The 20870-nt window shown below is 43.7% G+C and overlaps 1 protein-coding gene across 29 annotated transcripts in view; it reads left to right on the forward strand.

Moving 5' to 3' along the window:
- WNK1 (WNK lysine deficient protein kinase 1) overlaps window positions 1-20632 on the forward strand; it is a 173431-nt gene extending 152799 nt beyond the window's left edge. For 12 of the 29 annotated variants that reach the window (XM_008259848.4, XM_002712781.5, XM_070049233.1 and 9 more), the window contains 8 exons: window positions 974-1057; window positions 1983-2043; window positions 3208-3284; window positions 4571-5232; window positions 5654-5856; window positions 10399-10593; window positions 16873-17060; window positions 17759-20632. In XM_008259848.4, the coding sequence (XP_008258070.3) occupies window positions 974-1057; window positions 1983-2043; window positions 3208-3284; window positions 4571-5232; window positions 5654-5856; window positions 10399-10593; window positions 16873-17060; window positions 17759-18076 (1788 nt within the window). In that variant the 3' untranslated portion in view covers window positions 18077-20632. Of the gene's footprint in view, window positions 1-973; window positions 1058-1982; window positions 2044-3207; window positions 3285-4570; window positions 5233-5653; window positions 5857-10398; window positions 10594-11440; window positions 11534-11808; window positions 11882-14093; window positions 14136-15962; window positions 15990-16872; window positions 17061-17758 lie in introns of those variants that run through there. The other 17 variants (XM_070049228.1, XM_070049231.1, XM_070049234.1 and 14 more) reach the window with 7 other exon arrangements.
- The last annotated feature ends 238 nt before the right edge of the window (window positions 20633-20870 follow it).

A 20870-nucleotide genomic window follows, 5' to 3' on the forward strand; every position in this document is an offset into this window, starting at 1 on the left:
TCCGCTTACTGATTCACTCCCCAAATGGCTGCCATGGCCAGGGTTGGACCATGCCAAAGCTAGGAACCAAGAGCTTCATATAGGACTCCCACATGGGTACAGGGGCGCAAGCACTTGGGCCATCTTCTGCTGCTTTCCCAGGTGCATTAGCAGGAAGCTGGATCAGAAGTGGAGCAATTAGGATTCCGCAAGGTGCCCATAATGGATGCTGGTGTTGGTGTTGCAGATGACAGCCTAACCCACTGAGCCACAAATGCTGGCAGAATGTATTTTTAAAAGGAGAACAAATAAGGCCGGCCCCGCGGCTCACTAGGCTAATCCTCCGCCTAGCGGTGCCGGCACACCGGGTTCTAGTCCCAGTTGGGGTGCCGGATTCTGTCCCGGTTGCCCCTCTTCCAGTGGGGCCAGCTCTCTGCTGTGGCCAGGGAGTGCAGTGGAGGATGGCCCAGGTGCCTGGGCCCTGCACCCCATGGGAGACCAGGAAAAGCACCTGGCTCCTGGCTCCTGCCACTGGATCAGCGCGGTGCGCCGGCCACAGCGCGCCGGCCGCGGCGGCCATTGGAGGGTGAACCAACGGCAAAGGAAGACCTTTCTCTCTGTCTCTCTCTCTCACTGTCCACTCTGCCTGTCAAAAAATAAAAATAAAAAAAATAAAAAAAGAGAGAGAACAAATAAACAAATTTTCTGTCACTTTGGATAACATCAAACATAGAAGATTAGAAAGACTTTGAAACTGTGCAAATGTAGTAAATGGATTACTCTAAGTCTTAGTAGACTGACATACAATCTTGAGAATCTTGTAAATTATCAAAGCAGTGTACTAAATTTAGTATATTGAGTCTTGTATTCATTGAAGACAAATATGTCACGAAAGCATAAAATAATGTATTCTTATATAAATTGTATATAATGACTCTGATCTTCGATCTGAAAGGGCCAAAGAACTATATTTACTACGATTATTTTTGTTCAGCCTCAGCAACCTCTAGAAGATCTTGATGCTCAGTTGAGAAGAACGCTTAGTCCAGAGACTATTGCAGTGACTTCTGCGGCTGGTGTAAGTTTGGAAAATCTTGACAAAACCTTCCGTAACCTTTATGTCATCATGTTAGCTTATATTTTGGGAACAGAAACTATAACCTAAACCATAATTAATTTTTTAAAACTTTTTCAGAGCCCTACTTGTTACAACCAATAGACATGAAACAGATTAATGAAAGATTTAATACTGATTCAGTAGTATAACTATGGAAAATATTTTATTTAATACACTTTTTGTATCTTAACCTCTGGTGATACTGTATCAGCTGAATCCTTTGCACTTTGCATTTATGCTTTGAGAAAGCTAAACTTTGTAAGATAATGTTTTGATTAAAACTACATTTTAATGAATATTCATATGGGAAAAAATTAAGAAAGTAACAAGAAGGATTAAGATTCGAAACTGTGGCCGGCGCCACGGCTCAATAGGATAATCCTCCGCCTGCGGCGCCGGCACACCGGGTTCTAGTCCCGGTTGGAGCGCCGGATTCTGTCCCAGTTGCCCTCTTTCAGGCCAGCTCTCTGCTATGGCCCGGGAGTGCAGTGGAGGATGGCCCAAGTGCTTGGGCCCTGCACCCCATGGGAGACCAGGAGAAGCACCTGGCTCCTGGCTTTGGATCAGTGTGATGCGCCGGCTGCGGCGGCCATTGGAGGGTGAACCAACGGCAAAGGAAGACCTTTCTCTCTGTCTCTCTCTCTCTCTCCCACTGTCCACTCTGCCTGTGGGGGAAAAAAAAAAAGATTTGAAATTGCTTTTTAAAAAGCTGGCTTTCTTTACATAAGACTTATTTTCAGATATAAAGAAGACAAAATTCCCTCAGATGTATTTCTTCACGTATACTGTATTTCTCCCATTTTATAAAGATCAGGGGAAAGTACAAAAGTTTAAGAAGAACTGAAGTTAAAGTTGTTACAGTTGTTTGTGTGTATGTGTTTTGCAGACTGTGTCCATGGTGGCTCCAGCAGCAGTTATAGAAGCAGGAGCACAGTCTCAGAAGGATGGTGAGAGACATCCTCCTTTTATATTACTATCCACAGTCCTGCCCTGGTTTTTAGAGATTTACTCTTCAAAGGTGCATTCTTGAGAAATTGATGTATTTGAGACTACTATGAGGAGAAGTTTCTGTATTTCATGACTGAAGAGCATTGATACTAATGTCGAAATCATGTAATAAGCAGATTAATGAGTCTTTTAAGTTATTGGAAGACAGGGTGTTGTACATAGGGTCATGATGGTTTCTTGGCATAAGACCCTTTCTAACTAGCTAGGTAAGATACTTGCTATAAGATATTAAGAAATTCAAGCTTATTTATAAAAGTCAGTTTACTGATAACTCCTTGGCTTTTGTGACACTGGATACATAGAATTAGAGATAAGTTTCAATAGCTTAGACATGTATTTCTATATAAGTATAAATGTAAGATTTCAATTAATCAGTTTAAGCATTATTTTCAAGGCAAGTAGATTCTGAATTGACTCTCTCGTTTTAAAAGAAGTCATTTGCAAGCCGGCGCCGCGGCTCACTAGGCTAATCCTCCGCCTAGCGGCGCCGGCACACCGGGTTCTAGTCCCGGTCGGGGCGCCGGATTCTGTCCCGGTTGCCCCTCTTCCAGGCCAGCCCTCTGCTGTGGCCAGGGAGTGCAGTGGAGGATGGCCCAGGTGCTTGGGCCCTGCACCCCATGGGAGACCAGGAAAAGCACCTGGCTCCTGGCTCCTGCCATCGGATCAGCACGGTGCGCCGGCCGCAGCGCACCAGCCGCGGCGGCCATTGGAGGGTGAACCAACGGCAAAAGGAAGACCTTTCTCTCTGTCTCTCTCTCTCTCACTGTCCACTCTGCCTGTCACAAAAAAAAAAAAAAAAAAAAAAAAAAAAGAAGTCATTTGCAAATTGATAGTATGGACTAGGAAGTCTAGAAATGGATAAATTTAAGAGAAATGTAGATTATAAAACCTTAAGTTATATACCTTAAATATTTATAATAAAAATGAATCAATTACATAAATATGGAATAAAATGGAGAATGTGAAAAAGTTGTGCATCCTTTGAAATCAGTAAGAAAATGAGGAAAAGAACATGTATTGGGCCTGTGTTTCTGACCAAAGGAGAAAGAAGCTAACTAAAAAGAGATGTTAATTTGTTTTTCTCTTCGGTGTATTTATTTCAGTTTCTCAGGGCACTGAAGGCCCTCTGCTAGCTGCTGCTAGTTCAGGAGCTGGTGTGTTCAAGATGGGGCGATTTCAGGTAAGATAATTATTGTCTTTGCCTTGATTCCCTCTTTTGGGAGAGTTGTATATATAACAAAATAGTGACCCATTTGGGACATAATTGACAATCCAATGATTTTGTTGTATAACTCTAGCATTCTCCCTCATACAAGTACTACTAGTTAAAGAAAACACAGAATACTAAGCACAGTAGAGAAACAGTGGGCACACCATCTACCCACGTAGTCCCAAGATTACTTTTTAAGATTTTATTTATTTATTTATTTGAGAGGTAGAGTTACTGACAGAGAGAGGGAGGGACAGAGAAAGTTCTTCCGTCCCCTGGATCATTCCTCAAATGGCCACAATGGTTCGAAGCCAGGATCCCAGGAGCTTCTTCTTGGTCTCCCATGCGGGTGCAGGGGTCCAAGCACTTGGGCCATCTACCACTGCTTTCTCGGGCCATAGCAGAGAGCTAGGTCGGAAGAGGAGCATCTGGGCCACAAACCTGCACTTATATGGGATGCTGGCACTACAGGTAGAGGCTTAGCACACTGTACCACAGGTCCCCTGCCTACCCCTTCCCTCTCTACCCATCCCCACGATGCTCCAAGATTACTTTTTAGGATATATTTCCCTTCACTCCTTGTTCTCTATGCAAATGTGTATCTAAAATGGACCACTGCTTCTGCTCCTTCTAATAATACTGTTAGTTTATTTCCCAGCTTGGTGGTTACTTTACCTAATCATTTTTCTAAATTTTTTTCAGCATAATAAGCAGAAAAACAGTAAATATCCTTGTCTATAAAAAGTTCTTCCATGTTTAGGATAATTTTCTTAGGAATAATTCCTTAAGTGAACATACAGAGTCACTGTCTAATGAAACTGTGTTATTTTATTTTCCCAACTGAGCCAACAAAGTAAGCATTTTCTAGCTTAGCCATTTGTATTTGTAATTCATAGATCTAGGTCCCCTCTTTGGCTTCATATAGTAATCTTAACTAGTTACTCAAGATTCTATGATCAGTTATTTTTTATTTTGATTAGTATCTGAATCTGAATCCTGTGTATGATATGAGGTATGAGAGAAAATCATGTACTTAACTTATTAAGTTTAGCCAGCCATTCCAAATCTCTATCATTACAGATATGTTCTTTGTCATTGTATTCAGTTTACCTTCACAAAGATGGGGGTGCTTTGTAAGAGATACTTAGCCTATTTATTGATTGGAGAATAAAATAATTCTGTTTTTTAACAGTCCATGCCACAAATTGAATATTGGGGACTTCAGTTTTTAATCTCACTTTTTCTTTTTCCATCAGGTTTCAGTTGCAATGGAAGATGCCCAGAAAGAGGGTAAAAGTAAGTCAGAAGATACAAAGTCTGTTCATTTTGAATCCAGTACTTCAGAGTCCTCGGTGCTATCAAGTAGTAGTCCAGAAAGTACCATGGTGAAGCCAGAGCCTAATGGAATGACCATCCCTGGCATCTCTTCAGAGGTGCCAGATAGCACCCACCAAACTCTTGCCTCAGAGGTAAAGTCAGAAACTGGGCAGCCTACTAAGGTTGGACGTTTTCAGGTGACAACTACAGCAAACAAAGTGGGTCGTTTCTCCGTGTCAAGAACCGAGGACAAGATTACCGAGGCAAAGAAAGAGGGACCGGTGACATCTCCTCCTCTAATGGATCCCGAACAAGCGATTCTTCCTGCTGTGATACCAAAGAAAGAAAAGCCTGACCTTTCTGAGCCTTCACATCTGAATGGACCATCTTCTGACCTTGAGGCGGCCTTTTTAAGTAGGGATGTGGATGACGGTTCAGGTAGTCCACACTCTCCCCACCAGCTGAGCTCAAAGAGCCTTCCTATTCAGAATCTGAGTCAAAGCCTTAGTAATTCATTCAACTCTTCTTACATGAGTAGTGACAACGAGTCAGATATTGAAGACGAAGACTTAAAGTTAGAGTTGCGACGACTACGAGAAAAGTATGTATTATTTTTATTAATTAATAATACCTCTTTTCACTATGAGCTACTCTCAGCTGTTTATTAGTCCACCAAAGGAATTCAATGATGGCACTGTTGCATATAAATATGTTGCAGGTTTTGTTAATTATATATGGCAGATTGTATCAGAGTAGCAAATTCAGTCATCCTGTAAATTGCCTCAAAATTCAGAAGATCTCCCTGTAACATGTTCTTTGTTATTGGCTAAGAGCTTGTTGGAATGGCGTGGTTAGGGAGTGGAGGCCAACAAGATGAGCTGACAGAGGAGAGTCTGGTGGTAGTACATGTGGGGGCAAAGCTTTCTAAATAAGTAAAGACTTGAATACAGTTTAATAAGCTGTTAATTCTAGTTTGAGCAAAGATGGTTATAATATTTTGAATTGTTTTATTGTTTTTATAGACATCTTAAAGAGATTCAAGACTTGCAGAGTCGTCAGAAACATGAAATTGAATCTTTGTATACCAAACTGGGCAAGGTCCCCCCTGCTGTCATTATTCCCCCAGCTGCTCCCCTTTCAGGGAGAAGAAGACGACCCACAAAAAGCAAGGGCAGCAAGTCTAGTCGCAGCAGTTCCTTGGGGAATAAAAGCCCCCAGCTTTCAGGTAAAAAGCCCTCAGCTATCATTTGTTTCTGTCTTCAAACTGTGCATGTAACCTATTGAACATTTGGTATTTTTGTTTGATTTCAAAGGTATTTGTCTTTCCTAATATTCTTGCTTCCTTCTCTACTGCAATATTTATTGTACCTCTTTTTGAATCTATGGAATTAGATTCGGTGAGTACAATGGCTTATTCCATTGTAATCCATGTTTCTATCTACTGGGAGCCTTCTTAATTTTTTTTTAAGATTTATTTATTTATTATTTGAAAAGCAGAGTTACAGAGAGGCAGAAAGAGAAAAGTCATCTTCCATCTGCTGGTTCACTCCCCACATGGCTGCAATGGCTGGAGATGAGCTGATCCAAAGCCAGGAACCAAGATTTTCTTCTGGGTCTCCCACATGGGTACAAGGTCCCTAACACTTGGGCCATCTCTACTGCTTTCCCAGGCCATAGCAGAGAGCTAGATCAGAAGTGGAGTAGCTGGGACTCAAATTGGTACCCATGTGGGGTGCCAGCAGCTTTACCCACTATACCACAGTGCCAGCCCCTGGGAGTCTTTATAGTTGTTCTTAATCCCATATGAGCACCAGTTCAAGTCCTAGTAGTTGCACTTCTGACCCAGCTCCCTGCTAATGTACTTGGGAAGGTGGTGTAAGATGGCACAAGTACTTGAGCCCCTGCAACCACATGAGAGACAAGGAAGGAGTTCAAGGTTCCTGGATTCAGCCTGGCCCAGCCCTGGACAATGCAGCCATGTGTAAGTGAACCAACAGATGGATGACCAATCTCTCTCTCTCTCTGTTTTTTTTGTCTCTGCCTCTCTCTCTCTGTAACTTTGCTTTTCAAATAAATAAAAATAAGTCTTTAAAGAAAAAAAAAAAACACTTAGCTTTGCCTGTTAGCTCATATAACTCAAATTTAACCAAACTTGACAATATGACTTACTCTCAAGTAAATTTCAGGTATTTCTTCCTTTTAATGAGTTGGTCACAACTATAGCTGGACTGAATGGATCTATCTCAGTGATAACTTTCTTGAGTAGCTTTTTTTTTCTTGGTGATTGTTATTGCTTTTAATTTGAGAGTAAGTTTTTCACTTCTCATCCATTGTTCACTCCCCAGGTGCCTGAGAGCCTGGAATCCAACCCACATCTCCCACATGGGTAGCAGGTAGTTGAGCCATCAGCTCCTCTGCCTCCCAGGGTCCACATTAGCCAGAAGCTGGAAGCTGGAGTGGAGCCAGCCCCTGAACCCAGGCACTACCATAGGGATGCTGGTGTCCTAACTGACATCTCAGTCACTATGCCAAATGCCCCCTGCTCCAGTTTAAAGCTTGTTATTTTGTGTATCTGTATTGTGATTAAGAACTTGCTAGTGGGGGCCAATATTGTGGTGTAAAGGGTAAAGCCACCGCCTGTGACACTGGCATCCCATATGGGTGCTGGTTTGAGTCCCAGCTGCTCCAAGTCTGATCCAGCTCCCTGCTGGTATACCTGGGAAAGCAGCAGAGGATGGCCTGAGTACATGGGCCCCTGCACCAACATGAGAGACCCAGAAGAAGCTCCTGGCTCCTGCTTCAGACCAGCCATTACAGCCATTTGGGGAGTGAACCAGCGGATTGAAGATCTCTCCCTCTCTCTCAGTAACTCTGCCTTTCAAACAAATAAATAAATCTTTAAAAAAAGAAAAAAAGAACTTGCTAGTGGTTATAATCAGATAGTTAAACCATAATCTCTTGTAATGGACTAGAGTTTGTCTCTGTTAATTGGAATAGTTGTTAATCCTTTATTAAAATTGTGTAGTGTTAGCAGATAATTAGTTGTAAGAACCAACATACATTTTTATTTCATATTTGCTCTCCAGATACAGTTTAAATGTGTTGGAGAGCAGTTGCAAACTTCTTAGCAGCTCTCCATTCTTTTTTTTATTTATTTGACAGGTAGAGTTATAGACAGTGAGAGAGAGAGAGAGAGAGAGAGAAAGGTCTTCCTTCTGTTGGTTCACCCCACAAATGGCTGCCACGGCTGGCACTGCGCTGATCCGAAGCCAGGAGCCAGGTGCTTCCTCCTGGTCTCCCATGCAGGTGCAGGGCCCAAGCACTTTGGCCATCCTCCACTGCCCTCCTGGGCCACAGCAGAGAGCTGGACTGGAAGAGGAGCAACCGGGACTAGAACCCAGCGCCCATGTGGGATGCCGGTGCCACAGGTGGAGGATTAACCAAGTGAGCCACAGGTGCCGGCCCCAGCTCTCCATTCTTGAAAGCTTTCATAAGTGCCCAAACCTTTCTCTAACATATGAGGACTAATTCATGAAATGCATTAGTAAAGTGTGATTATAAGGGAATTCAACTGATTTAGATTCTGATCCCAATTTTTACATACTTCTTGAGTGGACTGCTAGTCAATTAGTAATTGGGGAACAATCAACTTAGTCAGTTTTTAGGACACTTGATCTAGCAATTGCAGCCACTGCCAATAATTTTAAATATTCATTACTCTAAAGTTACCTGCTACATCATTTTGACACCTTTTTTGTTTTCTTTCTTTCTTTTTTTTTTTTCTTTTAACTTATTTGAGAGATTGAGCTCCTATCCACCAGTCTACTTCCCAAATACCCAGGGGCTGAGACTGGGAACCAGGTATCAAACCCAGGCACTACACTGTGGGATGCGAACTTCCTAATGAACAGGCCAAACATGTACCATTGGCTTCTCTTTTGTATCCAATCTGATGCATATTTACCAAAAAAGTCTAATAAGCAGAGACTGTTGAAAAAATTTATTTTTATCATCAACATTTATTTTATTTTATTTTATTTTATTTTTTGACAGGCAGAGTGGACAGTGAGAGAGAGAGAGACAGAGAGAAAGGTCTTCCTTTGCCGTTGGTTCACCCTCCAATGGCCGCCGCGGCCAGCGTGCTGCGGCCGGCGCACCGCGCTGATCCGATGGCAGGAGCCAGGAGCCAGGTGCTTTTCCTGGTCTCCCATGGGGTGCAGGGCCCAAGCACCTGGGCCATCCTCCACTGCACTCCCGGGCCACAGCAGAGAGCTGGCCTGGAAGAGGGGCAACCTGGACAGAATCCGGTGCCCCGACCGGGACTAGAACCCGGTGTGCCGGCGCCGCTAGGCAGAGGATTAGCCTAGTGAGCCGCGGCGCCAGCCAACATCTTTTCTAAAAGGGAAAAATAATGAATGATTGTGGAATTGCAAAATGTCTTCCCTGTATCCACGACATATTTTAGTCATTTTACTCAGCTCAGGCTTAGGAACTTTCTAGGTTATCTAAAACTAAAACTTCTGGGATTCTTTTTTTTTTTTTTTTAAAGATTGATTTATTTATTTGAAAGTCAGACTTACACAGAGAGGCAGAGAGAGAGAGAGAGGTCTTCATCCAATGATTCATTTCCCAATTGGCCACAACGCCAGAGCTGCACCAATCCAGAGCCAGGAGTCTCCTCCAAGTCTCCCACGTGCATGCAGGGGCCCAAGTACCTGGGCCATCTTCTACTGCTTTCCCAGGCCACAGTAGAGAGTTGTATCGGAAGTGGAGCAGCCGGATCTGGAACCTGCACCCATATGGGATGCTAGCACCTCAGGCCAGGGTGTTAACCCATTGCGCCACAGTGCCGGCCCATCTTCTGGAATTCTTAATGTCACTCCTCGTGTGCCCTTCTGTAAATGAAGACCTTGTCTTTCATCAGTTTATAGTTTTTGACCTAGCAATCACTCAGTGGGACAAACTGAAAGAAATAAGAATGGTATCTGTTTGTTACCGGAGAAATTGCGGGGCTCTTGTCTTCGCGCAAGAAAGAATTCAGGCGTGAGACAGAGAGTAGTGGGAGGTAAAATAGCAAGGTTTATTTAGGGCAGGGACATCCGTAAGGATGGATGGGCACCTCTCCAGACAGGACCTGGGAAAGTGCCATCACTCAGATTTGGGGGGTGGGGAGGCAAGGTTACATGATTGAGTGGAAAGATTATACCTGGCCAGGCAGGTGGGCGGCTCAGCAGAGAGGCAGAGGGCTGAGCTTGCAGTCCAGTTGAGGCCGGGGGTGGGGTGGGGGGTGGGGTTTAAGGAGATGGTTCTTGCTTCCCCACCTCTGCTCCTCTTGGAACAAAGGGCTTTTTGGATGTAAAAGAAAAACTTCTGAGTTTTCCCCTGAAGGTATCAGACAGGAGGAAGCCTAGCTGGCTGGGTTCAGAGGAAGGGAGAGCAAGACCCTCTGGAGAATTGGGATCCGGAGCAGGGTGTTTGAAGTGCAGATATTGGGCTGCACCTGGGAGACTATGGAAGATTTGTCAGGCAGAAGGGGCGGGGACCCCCACCTGGCAGGTTATCAGGTAGAAGGGGGCAGGGCAGGATGTAAAGGCCGGGCTGCCCGTGAAACATTGTCAGGATGACTGAGATGCAGATGCATATGCTGGACACATTAGGCCTTTATGTCACACACACATAAGCTCATAACTGACTTCCTACCTAACATGTTGAATACACTGGCAAAGCTGTACGTATTTTCTCATGCTGCTTTACTGCTTTTTGGCAGGTAACCTGTCTGGTCAGAGTGCAGCTTCAGTGTTGCACCCCCAGCAAACCCTCCACCCTCCTGGCAACATCTCAGAGACCGGGCAGAACCAGCTGTTACAGCCTCTTAAGCCATCTCCCTCCAGTGACAACCTCTATTCAGCTTTCACCAGTGATGGTGCCATTTCAGTACCAAGCCTTTCTGCTCCAGGTCAAGGTAAGAAATGAAAGCAGCCATCATCCATAAACACGAAAATGGAAATACTGCTATACCTAGGATAAAAGCTTGATGAATAATAAGTGGGTTAGGTGACCAGGTAACCAGAACATAGCCTGTGTGTTGAGCTAAAAAGAGAAGTTGAGTGATGATTGGAATCAGTGGGCCTATAGCCACTATCAGTGAAATAGCCTTTTTTCAAGAGATAATGATGAAAACATCTTTCTACAGCCTGTATGCGTAACTCACTTGGGATTTAGAACTTAAGTTTAATATTAGACTAAGATGTTCTGGGCCAAATCCTAAAGAGTTTTAACAATTTCTGAAGTTAATTCATTTTCTTAACTAGTATAGAGTTTTTTAACTTTCTAAGCATGGAAATAACACAATAAAATAAATAGGCCTATAATTAAATTTTTTTGTCCATAGTCTAATTTCCATTTATAGTTTTGTTTGTTAATTATTAATCAAAGCACTTCTGCAGGAGAAAGAGCTTCAAGTTAATGTTAAACAGGAATTGAAAGGAGTTGGGTATCTGGGTAGAAAACAATGAAAAAATAGAGATAACTAACTTAGGCACCTTTGCCACAATTTCATAAAAATTAAATGATCTCTTCACAAGGTACTCAGTGAGCAACACAAAGCAGGTAGCATTATTGCCACCGAGAAGAGCTTCAGCCTTTTGCAGATAGAGGGAACTATGTATCTGACCTTCCCCCAGAAGCTTGCTCTTCTGTGTGCCATCTTAGTGCATTGCCCCTCTCCAGCCTCGAGTTTCTAACATCTTGTAGTTGTGTTCTGTCTCTTCTCCTCTCTCTGTTCTCCCCTGTTTTTACCCCTCTCACAGGCTGTGCGAAGTTTAACTGTGCATCTGAACAGGTGACATTCAAACCTGGTGGCAGGAGGACCCGATTTCTGAGTACGCCCTGCTTGGCTCTTTGTGTGTAACACCTTTACTCCTTCCTTGTCCTTGCTTTTCTGCTGCTTGACTCGGATGTCTCACACAGTCCCTTCTCATTTGTCTCTGTATATCATCTACTCAGTGCCTTGGCTGACCTAGTGTTACCCTCAGAAGTTTGGGTCCCAACGTTAATTATGGTAAAAGATGGAGAAGTAATAATAGGTTTCCATAAATGTCAAACAAATTTTCTAGTAGAATTACTTCAGAGATCCATGGGCGAGGGTAGAGATGGTGAAAACTGTCATGTCCCACAGTCATGTTCAACACGGCCTCCCTGCCTTGGCAGAAAGCATCTTGACCACTGACGCACCGAGATCCCAGCAGCAGGTAAACGTCCGCCATTTCTTCCCCATCCTATTGAGAGCAGGCAGCCACTTTTCTTAATTACATTTCAGCATCTATCAGTTGAAAAGATGCCAGAATCTCTTCACTGGATTCTTCCAGAACCACTGCCCTCATAACTCCATAAAAATCAGTCACTCAGAAAGGGTTGCGATGGTGGTTATCCTGATAAGACACTTACTCTATTAAATGTCAAAGCCCAGGATTTGCAAGCAAAAACTATCTTTAACCTGATTCTCAATTTCTCAGCTTTCTGTTTAAGAATAAGGCACAATAGCAAGTCATTCTGTCTTTCTCGTATGTGAGAAAAAAATGTTGCCTATCTACTATGGCTGCTGAACAAATCAAATAGGCTCATATACAGAAAAACAGGTACTAGTTAAGACACACTCATGATTTTCCTCTGATTTAGCCAGTGCCTGCCTACTGAACACACAGTAGGCAGTCAGTAAATGTATATTGATATAAAATTCTAAAAAACCAAAGCTCAAATGAAAAGCCTTTGTTAGAGTTTGGATGACTATCTGTTAAGGTCTCAAACTTCTGGTGTGGTTATTGAAGTGCTTTTTAAATGCATGTGCTAAGGCCATCAATGTTTCTGAATGTAGTTCAGAGATCCTTGGGCTTCTTCATGGTGGGAAGAATTTACTCTCCCCTTTTGTAGTGACCAGATGTAAAGGAAAGAACAACAAACCTAAGCTTTATGCATTCCATTTTAAAATTTCCATTTACTTATTTGAGATGCAGAAACAGAAAGAAGTGTCCTGTATACTGGTTCACTCCCCCAAATGCTTACAATAGCCAGGAATGAGCCTAGGCCAAAGCCAGGAGCCAGGAACTCAATCCTGGTCTCCCTTATGGGTGGCAGGAACCCAGCTACTTGAGCTATCACCTGCCTCCTAGTGCATGTGTTAGCAGGAAGCTGGAATCAAGAATGGCCCCAGGCACTCCAGTTACCAGATGTGGGCATCTCAAGTGGCTACACCCAACATCTGCCGCCCAACATCTGCCCGTATGCATTACATTCAGCTTCCCTTTCTCTCACTCACACATTTGTAATTCCCTGGTTCCTCTATTTTTCACCTGAGTTAAAAGTGGATTGGCTCTGAGACAGTCTCGTACCACTTTCTCCCACATGTTACAAGTCCAAGGCTAAAGAACAGGGTAGAAGGTATTACCCAGTTTGGTAGTTTTTCAAGACTATGTGATTTATTTTTTGAGCACTCAGATCAATAATTTTTCTGATTAAACTTCCCTGGGCTATGCATATTAGCATCTTGACAGCTGAATAAGCATTTAATTGTCCAGCTAAAAAGATGAAAAACATTAATAGATGTGCAGCCTGAGATGTCTGAGAGGAAAGGAAGAGAACGGAGGCTTCCTTTCGTGAAGTGTCGTAGGCAAAATATCACTTTAATTCTGCAGACTCTCATCACCCTTGTAAAGGTAGGTGGTATTACCCCTGTTGTCAAATGAAAGTGAGTTAGAATTACTAAATGTTATCAGTTTCCTTTGGGTCTAAATGAGAGGCCCTGCATCTGTGAAAGTCATGTCAGAATCTATTATGTAAGCCTGGTGAACAAATCTCCAGAGGCCAGCTTACAGACAGGGGAAGAAAACAGACTGGGGGTAGAGGGGTTGGCTTACTGGTTTTGGATGCCTTATTCTATGCTCTCAGTCGGTAATGATTTGGAAGCACGGCTTGGCTTTACTGCTCTATTTATGTTTAGAAATTGCTTGTTTTCCACATACTGGTAAAAGATTTTTCTGGAAGGGAAGGGGTTAGTATATTTGTCTAGAACGTGGAAGTATAATAGCCAATTAAATTAACTTAAAACCGTACTAATTTGAGTGCTTTTAAAACAACCCAGCAGGAGAAACAGAAAGTGGGACAGGATCCTCAGAAACACTGCTTGGATGTTTGCAATTCAAACAGTGAGAACTGAGAGATTGGAGCCTTAATTCAAGGCATTATGCTCTTTTAGATGCAAAGAAGGGGTGTGGAAACTCAATGTGTGTGAGCCAGAAACACAGCCAATCAACAGACCACATGGAACTGTAACTTTTGTCAGGGCTGCCAGGTCCTACCCATCTGTCTCCCCTCCTGTTCTCTCTTGCTGGGCCTGTGTGTGCTATTAGAGTCTAAAGATTGTACACTGATGTTTCTTTAACGCACTGCTCTCTCTTTGTGCTTCAGGGAAGATGGTGAAAAAAGTCTGTCCCTGCAACCAGCTCTGTAGTAATTATCCTTTCTTCCTGTTACTTGTGGTCCTTGATCGCAAAGCCTGCTATCCATGAGATCTTTGAACTTTGAAGCTTCATGACTCTTTAGTGCTAACTTCTATCTCTGCACCCTTTTCTGATACAGTCTTTAACATGCTTAACTGCTAACTACTGGCTATTCTTTCAGATCGAGAAAGCACCTCATAGTCAGTGCTCAGTGATGACCCCATGTGAGCCTAGCTGGTGACAGTCATGGATTGGTAATGCCCATGGATAGGAACAGGGAGGTTAGGAATGCCTGGCTCCTGTAGGAAAAACAGTCCTTTAATCAGCAAATACATGCCTGTCACTGTTCTACCCCTGCTGGAAAATTAGCAGTGATCAAAGCATGCAGTGGTCCATGGCCTCAAATAAATTTACATTAAAGTGGGAGATATGGGCTGGGTGGGTGAGAAGAGAAATGCTACTTTTATACAGTTTGGCTTCTTACATGGTGCCCTCTCTTTAGGTTACAGATAATTCAGCAACCCAGCAGGCCACCTATATGGTTCTAGAAAGGGTAATAAGAACACTCTAGAGATAGAATATTACATGATAAGTTGTAGTTCATAATGGGCATTGTTGCTGTCTGGTGGTATAGGAGACATGTATTATGGCAGGAGGAAATCAAAAAATTATTTGGGGGCAGTAAAGTATATACTGCTACCCAGGGCTTCTCAGAACTAAGCAAAGTAGTAAAGGCAAATAGCACCCTCTCTAGAAGGCTTCTCTGTTAGCTTTCACAGTCAAGTCTGCTTTTCCCAGGGGTTGATTTCTGGTCAGAAAGGGAGGTGTGTTTCCTTCTTTAATGGGAAACCAGAATAAGAACGCTGCCTATATGATGACTGTCCCTTGTGGGATAAACCCCACTTCCAGAATTCAGTGTTAGGTAATATAAGGTAAAGTGAAACTTGGTTCTAAAGGGGCCTCACGCCATGGAGCAGACTGATGTCGAGACTAGAGGTGTGATCCCGCATGAGTGCTTTGTGACGAGCGGTGCTCACCTTTCTTGAGCTTCTTGTACTTGGCTTCTGACAGCTCTGCTCGCTTGTGGTGATTTCTGTTTTGTTATTTCGTCGTCTCACTCACCAAGCTCACCAGACAGTAGTCACCAGCAGGGTGATGCCCTCATGCATGTGATGCGCTTGCTTTCTGGATTTCAGCACAGTGCCTGCCTGCCCATTGCCTGTGGTTCCCGCTTCACCACTGGCTCCCATTCGCTGTTAGAAGAAGGCTGTTCTGTGCTTTTATACTTCTCCACCTGGCTTCTGGTACTGTAGTACTGTAGGGGATCCCTTCTTCCCTTTACACTGTCTGCACCATAACAGGCCCCTCGGGGCTCCAGGCCAAGCGAGCCGACACTCACGCTACAGGAGTTCCGTGTCTTGCCATGGTGGTAAGAAGCGTGTCCCCTTCCTCACACTACAGCGTCACTCCGGGATTAGCTGTTCCTCTAGCACAGACAGCTTGTGTGCGCCGCTCCCTGGGCGGTGATACAAACTTGACTAGAGGTCAGCAGTGGATGGCGAAGGGCTCGGAAGTGACACAGGGTTGGTGCAGTGTGCTGCTGTGCTCTGGCGCTGCTTGGACCTGGAAGCAGGAAAGCGCATGTACTCACCAAAGTCCCTGGCATCACTTGGATATTCTAAGGCCTAGTGGCTCACGGCTTATGTCGGTAGTTTTTATTTATTCTGCAGCGAATGTGTGAGATCTGGTAAGAAATGGGGGGTGGTGAAAATGCAAAACGAGACCGTGACTCTTCTTTCCCTCTTCCCTAAAACTTGCCTCTTCGAATAATCTCCAGTGTGCCCTCCAGCAGAGCCGAAATCAGGCAGGACACAGACCTCTTCTTCCTCTCTCATCAAGCCATAGAAATAGAATTCCTTCATTGTATCCTCAAAGCTTCTTCCTCCCTTTTACGCCCCTGCCTCAACTGGATTTCCCTGTTGCTTCTAATGGGGGTGCTTGCTGTTCTTGGAGGAGTGGGGAGAGGGACTGAGAATCCTGGAACTACTTGAAACTGAGATCTTCAGGAAAACCATGTCTTCCTGGAGTCGAGAGGCTCAGACCCACCATACAGTTGCTTTCTCATGAGGAGTCTTGGTTTTTACTCAAGAGAAATGGAGAGAGGTTAAAGGCTTAACTCCTCCCATGTTTGTATTTACAAATTGAGGTTTGTGGGTCCAGATGAAACAGATTTTCAAGAGAGCTATGCTATTATTAAAGTACGGCCAAAGCATGTGGTAGTTTCCACATGCTTTAGGAACCCCATCTTCTCCTTGGCCAAGCACCTATCTGCATTCCTCCTCCTCCTTTAACTCTCCCTGGTGCACAAAATATCCTTCTTCTGCCTGCTCTCCACACCTGTTCACAGTAGCCAGCCCTGTTGCCCTTATCATACAGCTCCCTCATCACTGATGCTCAAAGTAGAGTACTGGCAGAAACAGTCCCTGCGCCCATGCCTGCCATCGTCCTGAGTTGTCAGCCTTATCTGCAGCTATGGAAGAGAAACTGATTTAATTTTACAAAAAAAAAAAAAAAAAAACCAAAAACAAAAAAAACACAACATCTTCCTTTCATGCATGGCTTGCCATCTCTCTGCTCCCCATTCTATGGCTTGCCATCCATCCATCATCCTGTGAAGTGTACCTTCTTCCTGAAATTATAACCCAGGCTTCCTCTAATGCCTGTATCTTTTTTTCTTGTTACTCTAGGGACCAGCAGCACAAACACCGTTGCAGGGCCAGTGAACAGCCAGGCTGCGCAGGCTCAGCCTCCTGCCGTGACATCCAGCAGGAAGGGCACGTTCACCGATGACCTGCACAAGCTGGTGGACAACTGGGCCCGAGATGCCATGAATCTTTCAGGCAGGAGAGGAAGCAAAGGGCACATGAATTACGAGGTAAATCGTCCCTTTTTGCCGTCTTACTACCTGATCAGAGAATCCGGCGATACACACTTGAATGAGAGAAGATGGAAGCTGCAGCATCACCTGTTCTAGTGGCTCATGATTTTTTTTTTTTTTTTTTAGATTTTTCTTATTATTTATTGAAAGGTTAAAAGGCAGAGAGTTACAGAGTACAGGAGAGAGATCTTCCACCTACTCCCTAAATGGCCACAACAGCCAGGTCTGAACCAGTTCAAAGCCAAGAGTCAAGAACTCCATCCTGGGCAGCAGAGACCCAAGTACTTGAGTCTTCTGCTGCTTTTCCAGGCATATTAACAGGAAGCCGGGTTTGTGGCCAAGTAGCCAGGACTCAAACCAGCGCTCCTATATGAGACGCTTGCATCCCAAACAGCAGTTTGACCTGGTGTGCCACGATGCCAGTCCTGTTGGCTGCCGATTGGTCAGCTTAGTTTTTTCTCAACTTTTCCTTCAATATGCTGTGTGCATACAGTCTATGCATGACACCCTCCTCTTTAGAATCATTATTTTCACCCCTATTTGGCAATTACAGAATCAGCAAATATAATGGAAGGCTTTGTTTTATCTGTAAAATTAAAACAGTCTCCGTTGTAGTCTTATTTTAGTACCACCCATTTTATACCCATTGGTGTTATTCCCCCACCAGACTTTACATGTAGTTGTTTTGTTTTCAGGGCCCTGGAATGGCAAGGAAGTTCTCTGCACCTGGGCAGCTGTGCATCTCCATGACCTCGAACCTGGGCGGCTCTGCCCCCCTCTCTGCAGCATCAGCTACCTCTCTAGGTCACTTTACCAAGTCCATGTGCCCCCCACAGCAGTACGGTTTTCCAGCTGCCCCATTTGGCACGCAGTGGAGTGGGACAGGTGGCCCAGCACCACAGCCACTTGGCCAGTTCCAGCCTGTCGGAACTGCCTCCTTGCAGAACTTCAACATCAGCAATTTGCAGAAATCCATCAGCAATCCCCCGGGCTCCAACCTGCGGACCACTTAGTCACACCCGGAGACACCCACCATAGATCTGGGCAGGAGATGGAATGGTGGGGTGGTTGGGGGAGGGGAAGGAGCTGATATATTAACGACTAGTGCTGCATTTAACTGACTCCTGTCAGAAGGGAGTATTTAACACCGCGTTGAGCCCTCAGAATGGACCTGTCCCTCCCCTTCTACTTCTTGATTACAGTGGAACAGAAGGAAAAAGCAGCTTTCTTGTGAAGGGTAGCTTCAGATCTGCTTTGCTATCTGTCTGTACCCAGCGGTGAGGGCAGGGGCTGTGAAAGAGCATGTTATTGATCAGGAAGCTACTAGAGCTCAACGTAAAACCAAACCCCATCTGTATTCTCAGGTTGGGTGGAGCTCTCAACTTTGGTACATGCCCCAAATCCCTTACTTCCTCAAAAATCCAAACCACAAGACAGAAAAAAAAAATGGACTCTCTCCCACCCTGCCCTCTACTTTTATTTTTTCCTCTAAACCCCAGTAAAAAAGACCAGGGGACTGGGGCTACAACCCTTTCTTATGATAGGTCATTAGTGCTTTAAGCAAAAAATATTAGCAGCTTTGACTGCAGCATTAGCAATTAGGAAAGAAAAAATTAAGTTCCCTGCGGACATGTAACTTTGCCATCAGTTTTGATGTGGAAACACTGTGATATATAAATGTTGTTGGACAACAGTAGTTTTAAGAGTAAAATATGAAAGATTTAAAAAGTTCCCAAAAAAAAAGCTAGCTCTGTCCTTTACTTATTGAGACACTTTAACTTTTTCCTTTGTATTCCCGTTGTATTAGATAAATAAATGTGAATGTAAAATTGTATAAATTACTGTACTTGAATACTTCTGTTCTCCCAGTATTGCTTGCTGGACATTTTAGTGCCTTGGACTTCTATTGCTTCTGCCATTAGCATCAATTTACCAGACCCCGGATCAGCAAGGGCACGTGGAAGGAAACCTTAGGTCCATGTGACCCCAAAAATGTATATGCCAAAGGGAAATTGAAGCTTTTTTTTTTTTTTTTAAAGTCATCAACAGTTTTGTCTCGAGCAGGTGGAAGATGAGTAGGTGAGAAGTTAAGTCGACGTCAGTGGTTCCGAGCAGTCTGTTTCAGGAATAGTGAGAAGGGGTCCTACAACAAAATTAGGCAATTTCAGAGATTCTATGAGCGTGAGCGGAATGACAGAAAGACTGAAGAATGGGAACAGACTTGTTTAGAAGACGTGTGATGCCTGGCCAGTGACTGTCATAACCCTTATTTATTTAAGCTGGGCTTGAACAGACGAGACCAAGAAGATGCTAAACAAAGAGAAGGGTATAGGTGATAGTTTCAAGTTGGGAAATATGATTGTAAAAAGTCACAGGTGGTAAAAGTTGCTCTAAGAAAAATCATTTGGCTTGCTTTCCTCTTGGTGCACGTGTACCATGCAATTCCCTGCTTGGGGTACGGTATTTTGTGGAAAGTAGATCCACATTTGAATTACTGAGCATCACAGGGAAGAGTGCTCATTCCTACCCTTTCTTCTGTGAGGTCCAAAATGGTTGCAGGATCACAATCTAATGTGCCACCACTATTTCTAGAATTCCATCTAACATTCACACATTTTCATACAAATATTTTTCTTAAATGTAACTGCAACCAACCAGTATTATTTAATGCTATGCCTAATTGTAATGGGCACTTGTATTATTTTCAGAGTTTTCCAGAAGTACTGTGCTAATTGGCTATGTTGGGGATCTCTGCTATCTCTGAAGACGGAGAAAGAGCGAGCACCCCACTTGGAGGTGCTTCTTCTCCTGACTTGGTTGAGAACTTGACCTGTTGCCAGCCTTCTGCCCTCCTCAGTGGCACATCCCAGGCACCACCAGGCTGGGAAGAGCCTGGCCACTCCCCGAATGCTGTTCCTTCCTTTTCTTTTTCAAGTTGGCCCAGACCCTTGACATGTAAATGACAACCCGAGGTTTAAAGAAGGTACAAACAATAAGGACTGCGGTTTCAAGCCCTGATTCAAAACTATTGATCTGCCCTCTGCTTATTATTCTTGTGGGGAGGGTTAGAGTAGGTAGCACAAAGGTACCAGGTAATGAGCAGCGGGTCCCAAACGTGAGACAGCCAGGCGCAGCACGGTGGTGTTCTGTTACTTTGGTTTAAACATTCTGAGATCTTCTCACTCACACCCAAACAGTAAGAACTGGTTTTATTTACTATTGATTTTTCCCCCTCCTGTGGATGTAGTAACTGAAGCCTAGAGGAATTAACTAGTGCTACTGAACTGTTTAAATTATTTTTGTGTTAATAGTACACTTTGAGTATCTTTTTCCACATTAAAAAAACTTTCTGAATTATAAATGTTTTCCTTACATTATTTAACAATGTACACTATTTTTTAAAAAACTGAATTCAAACCTTGGGGGTTTCTCAGCAGCCGTTAACTGTACATTTTGCACTAACTCTGGGTGTTGCGCTTCTTGTAAGATTGCGCTTCGTGCTTCAGTTTGTTACCTTTGTAGACTTATTTAATGAAACCATTCAAATAAACCAAACTTGCTTTTGTTGAGCTGTGGGGTTTCATTTCCAGCAAGCACCTTTTTAATCTCATTGGCTATATTTTGAATTGTATGCAGAGTCCCTAATTCCCAGGAAATGTTTTTAGCATAAATTTTGCCCTGTCCTACAGACAAAGGTGATTTTTGTTTTCGGAGAACAATGATAAGCATACCAAAATCAAAATATGAACATATGATCGAACCCACATGACAGGTAAAGTCAGAGTGGCTGAAAGGAAGGGTAATTTG

Source organism: Oryctolagus cuniculus, chromosome 9, assembly GCF_964237555.1.
Source record: "Oryctolagus cuniculus chromosome 9, mOryCun1.1, whole genome shotgun sequence".
NCBI lineage: Eukaryota > Metazoa > Chordata > Mammalia > Lagomorpha > Leporidae > Oryctolagus > Oryctolagus cuniculus.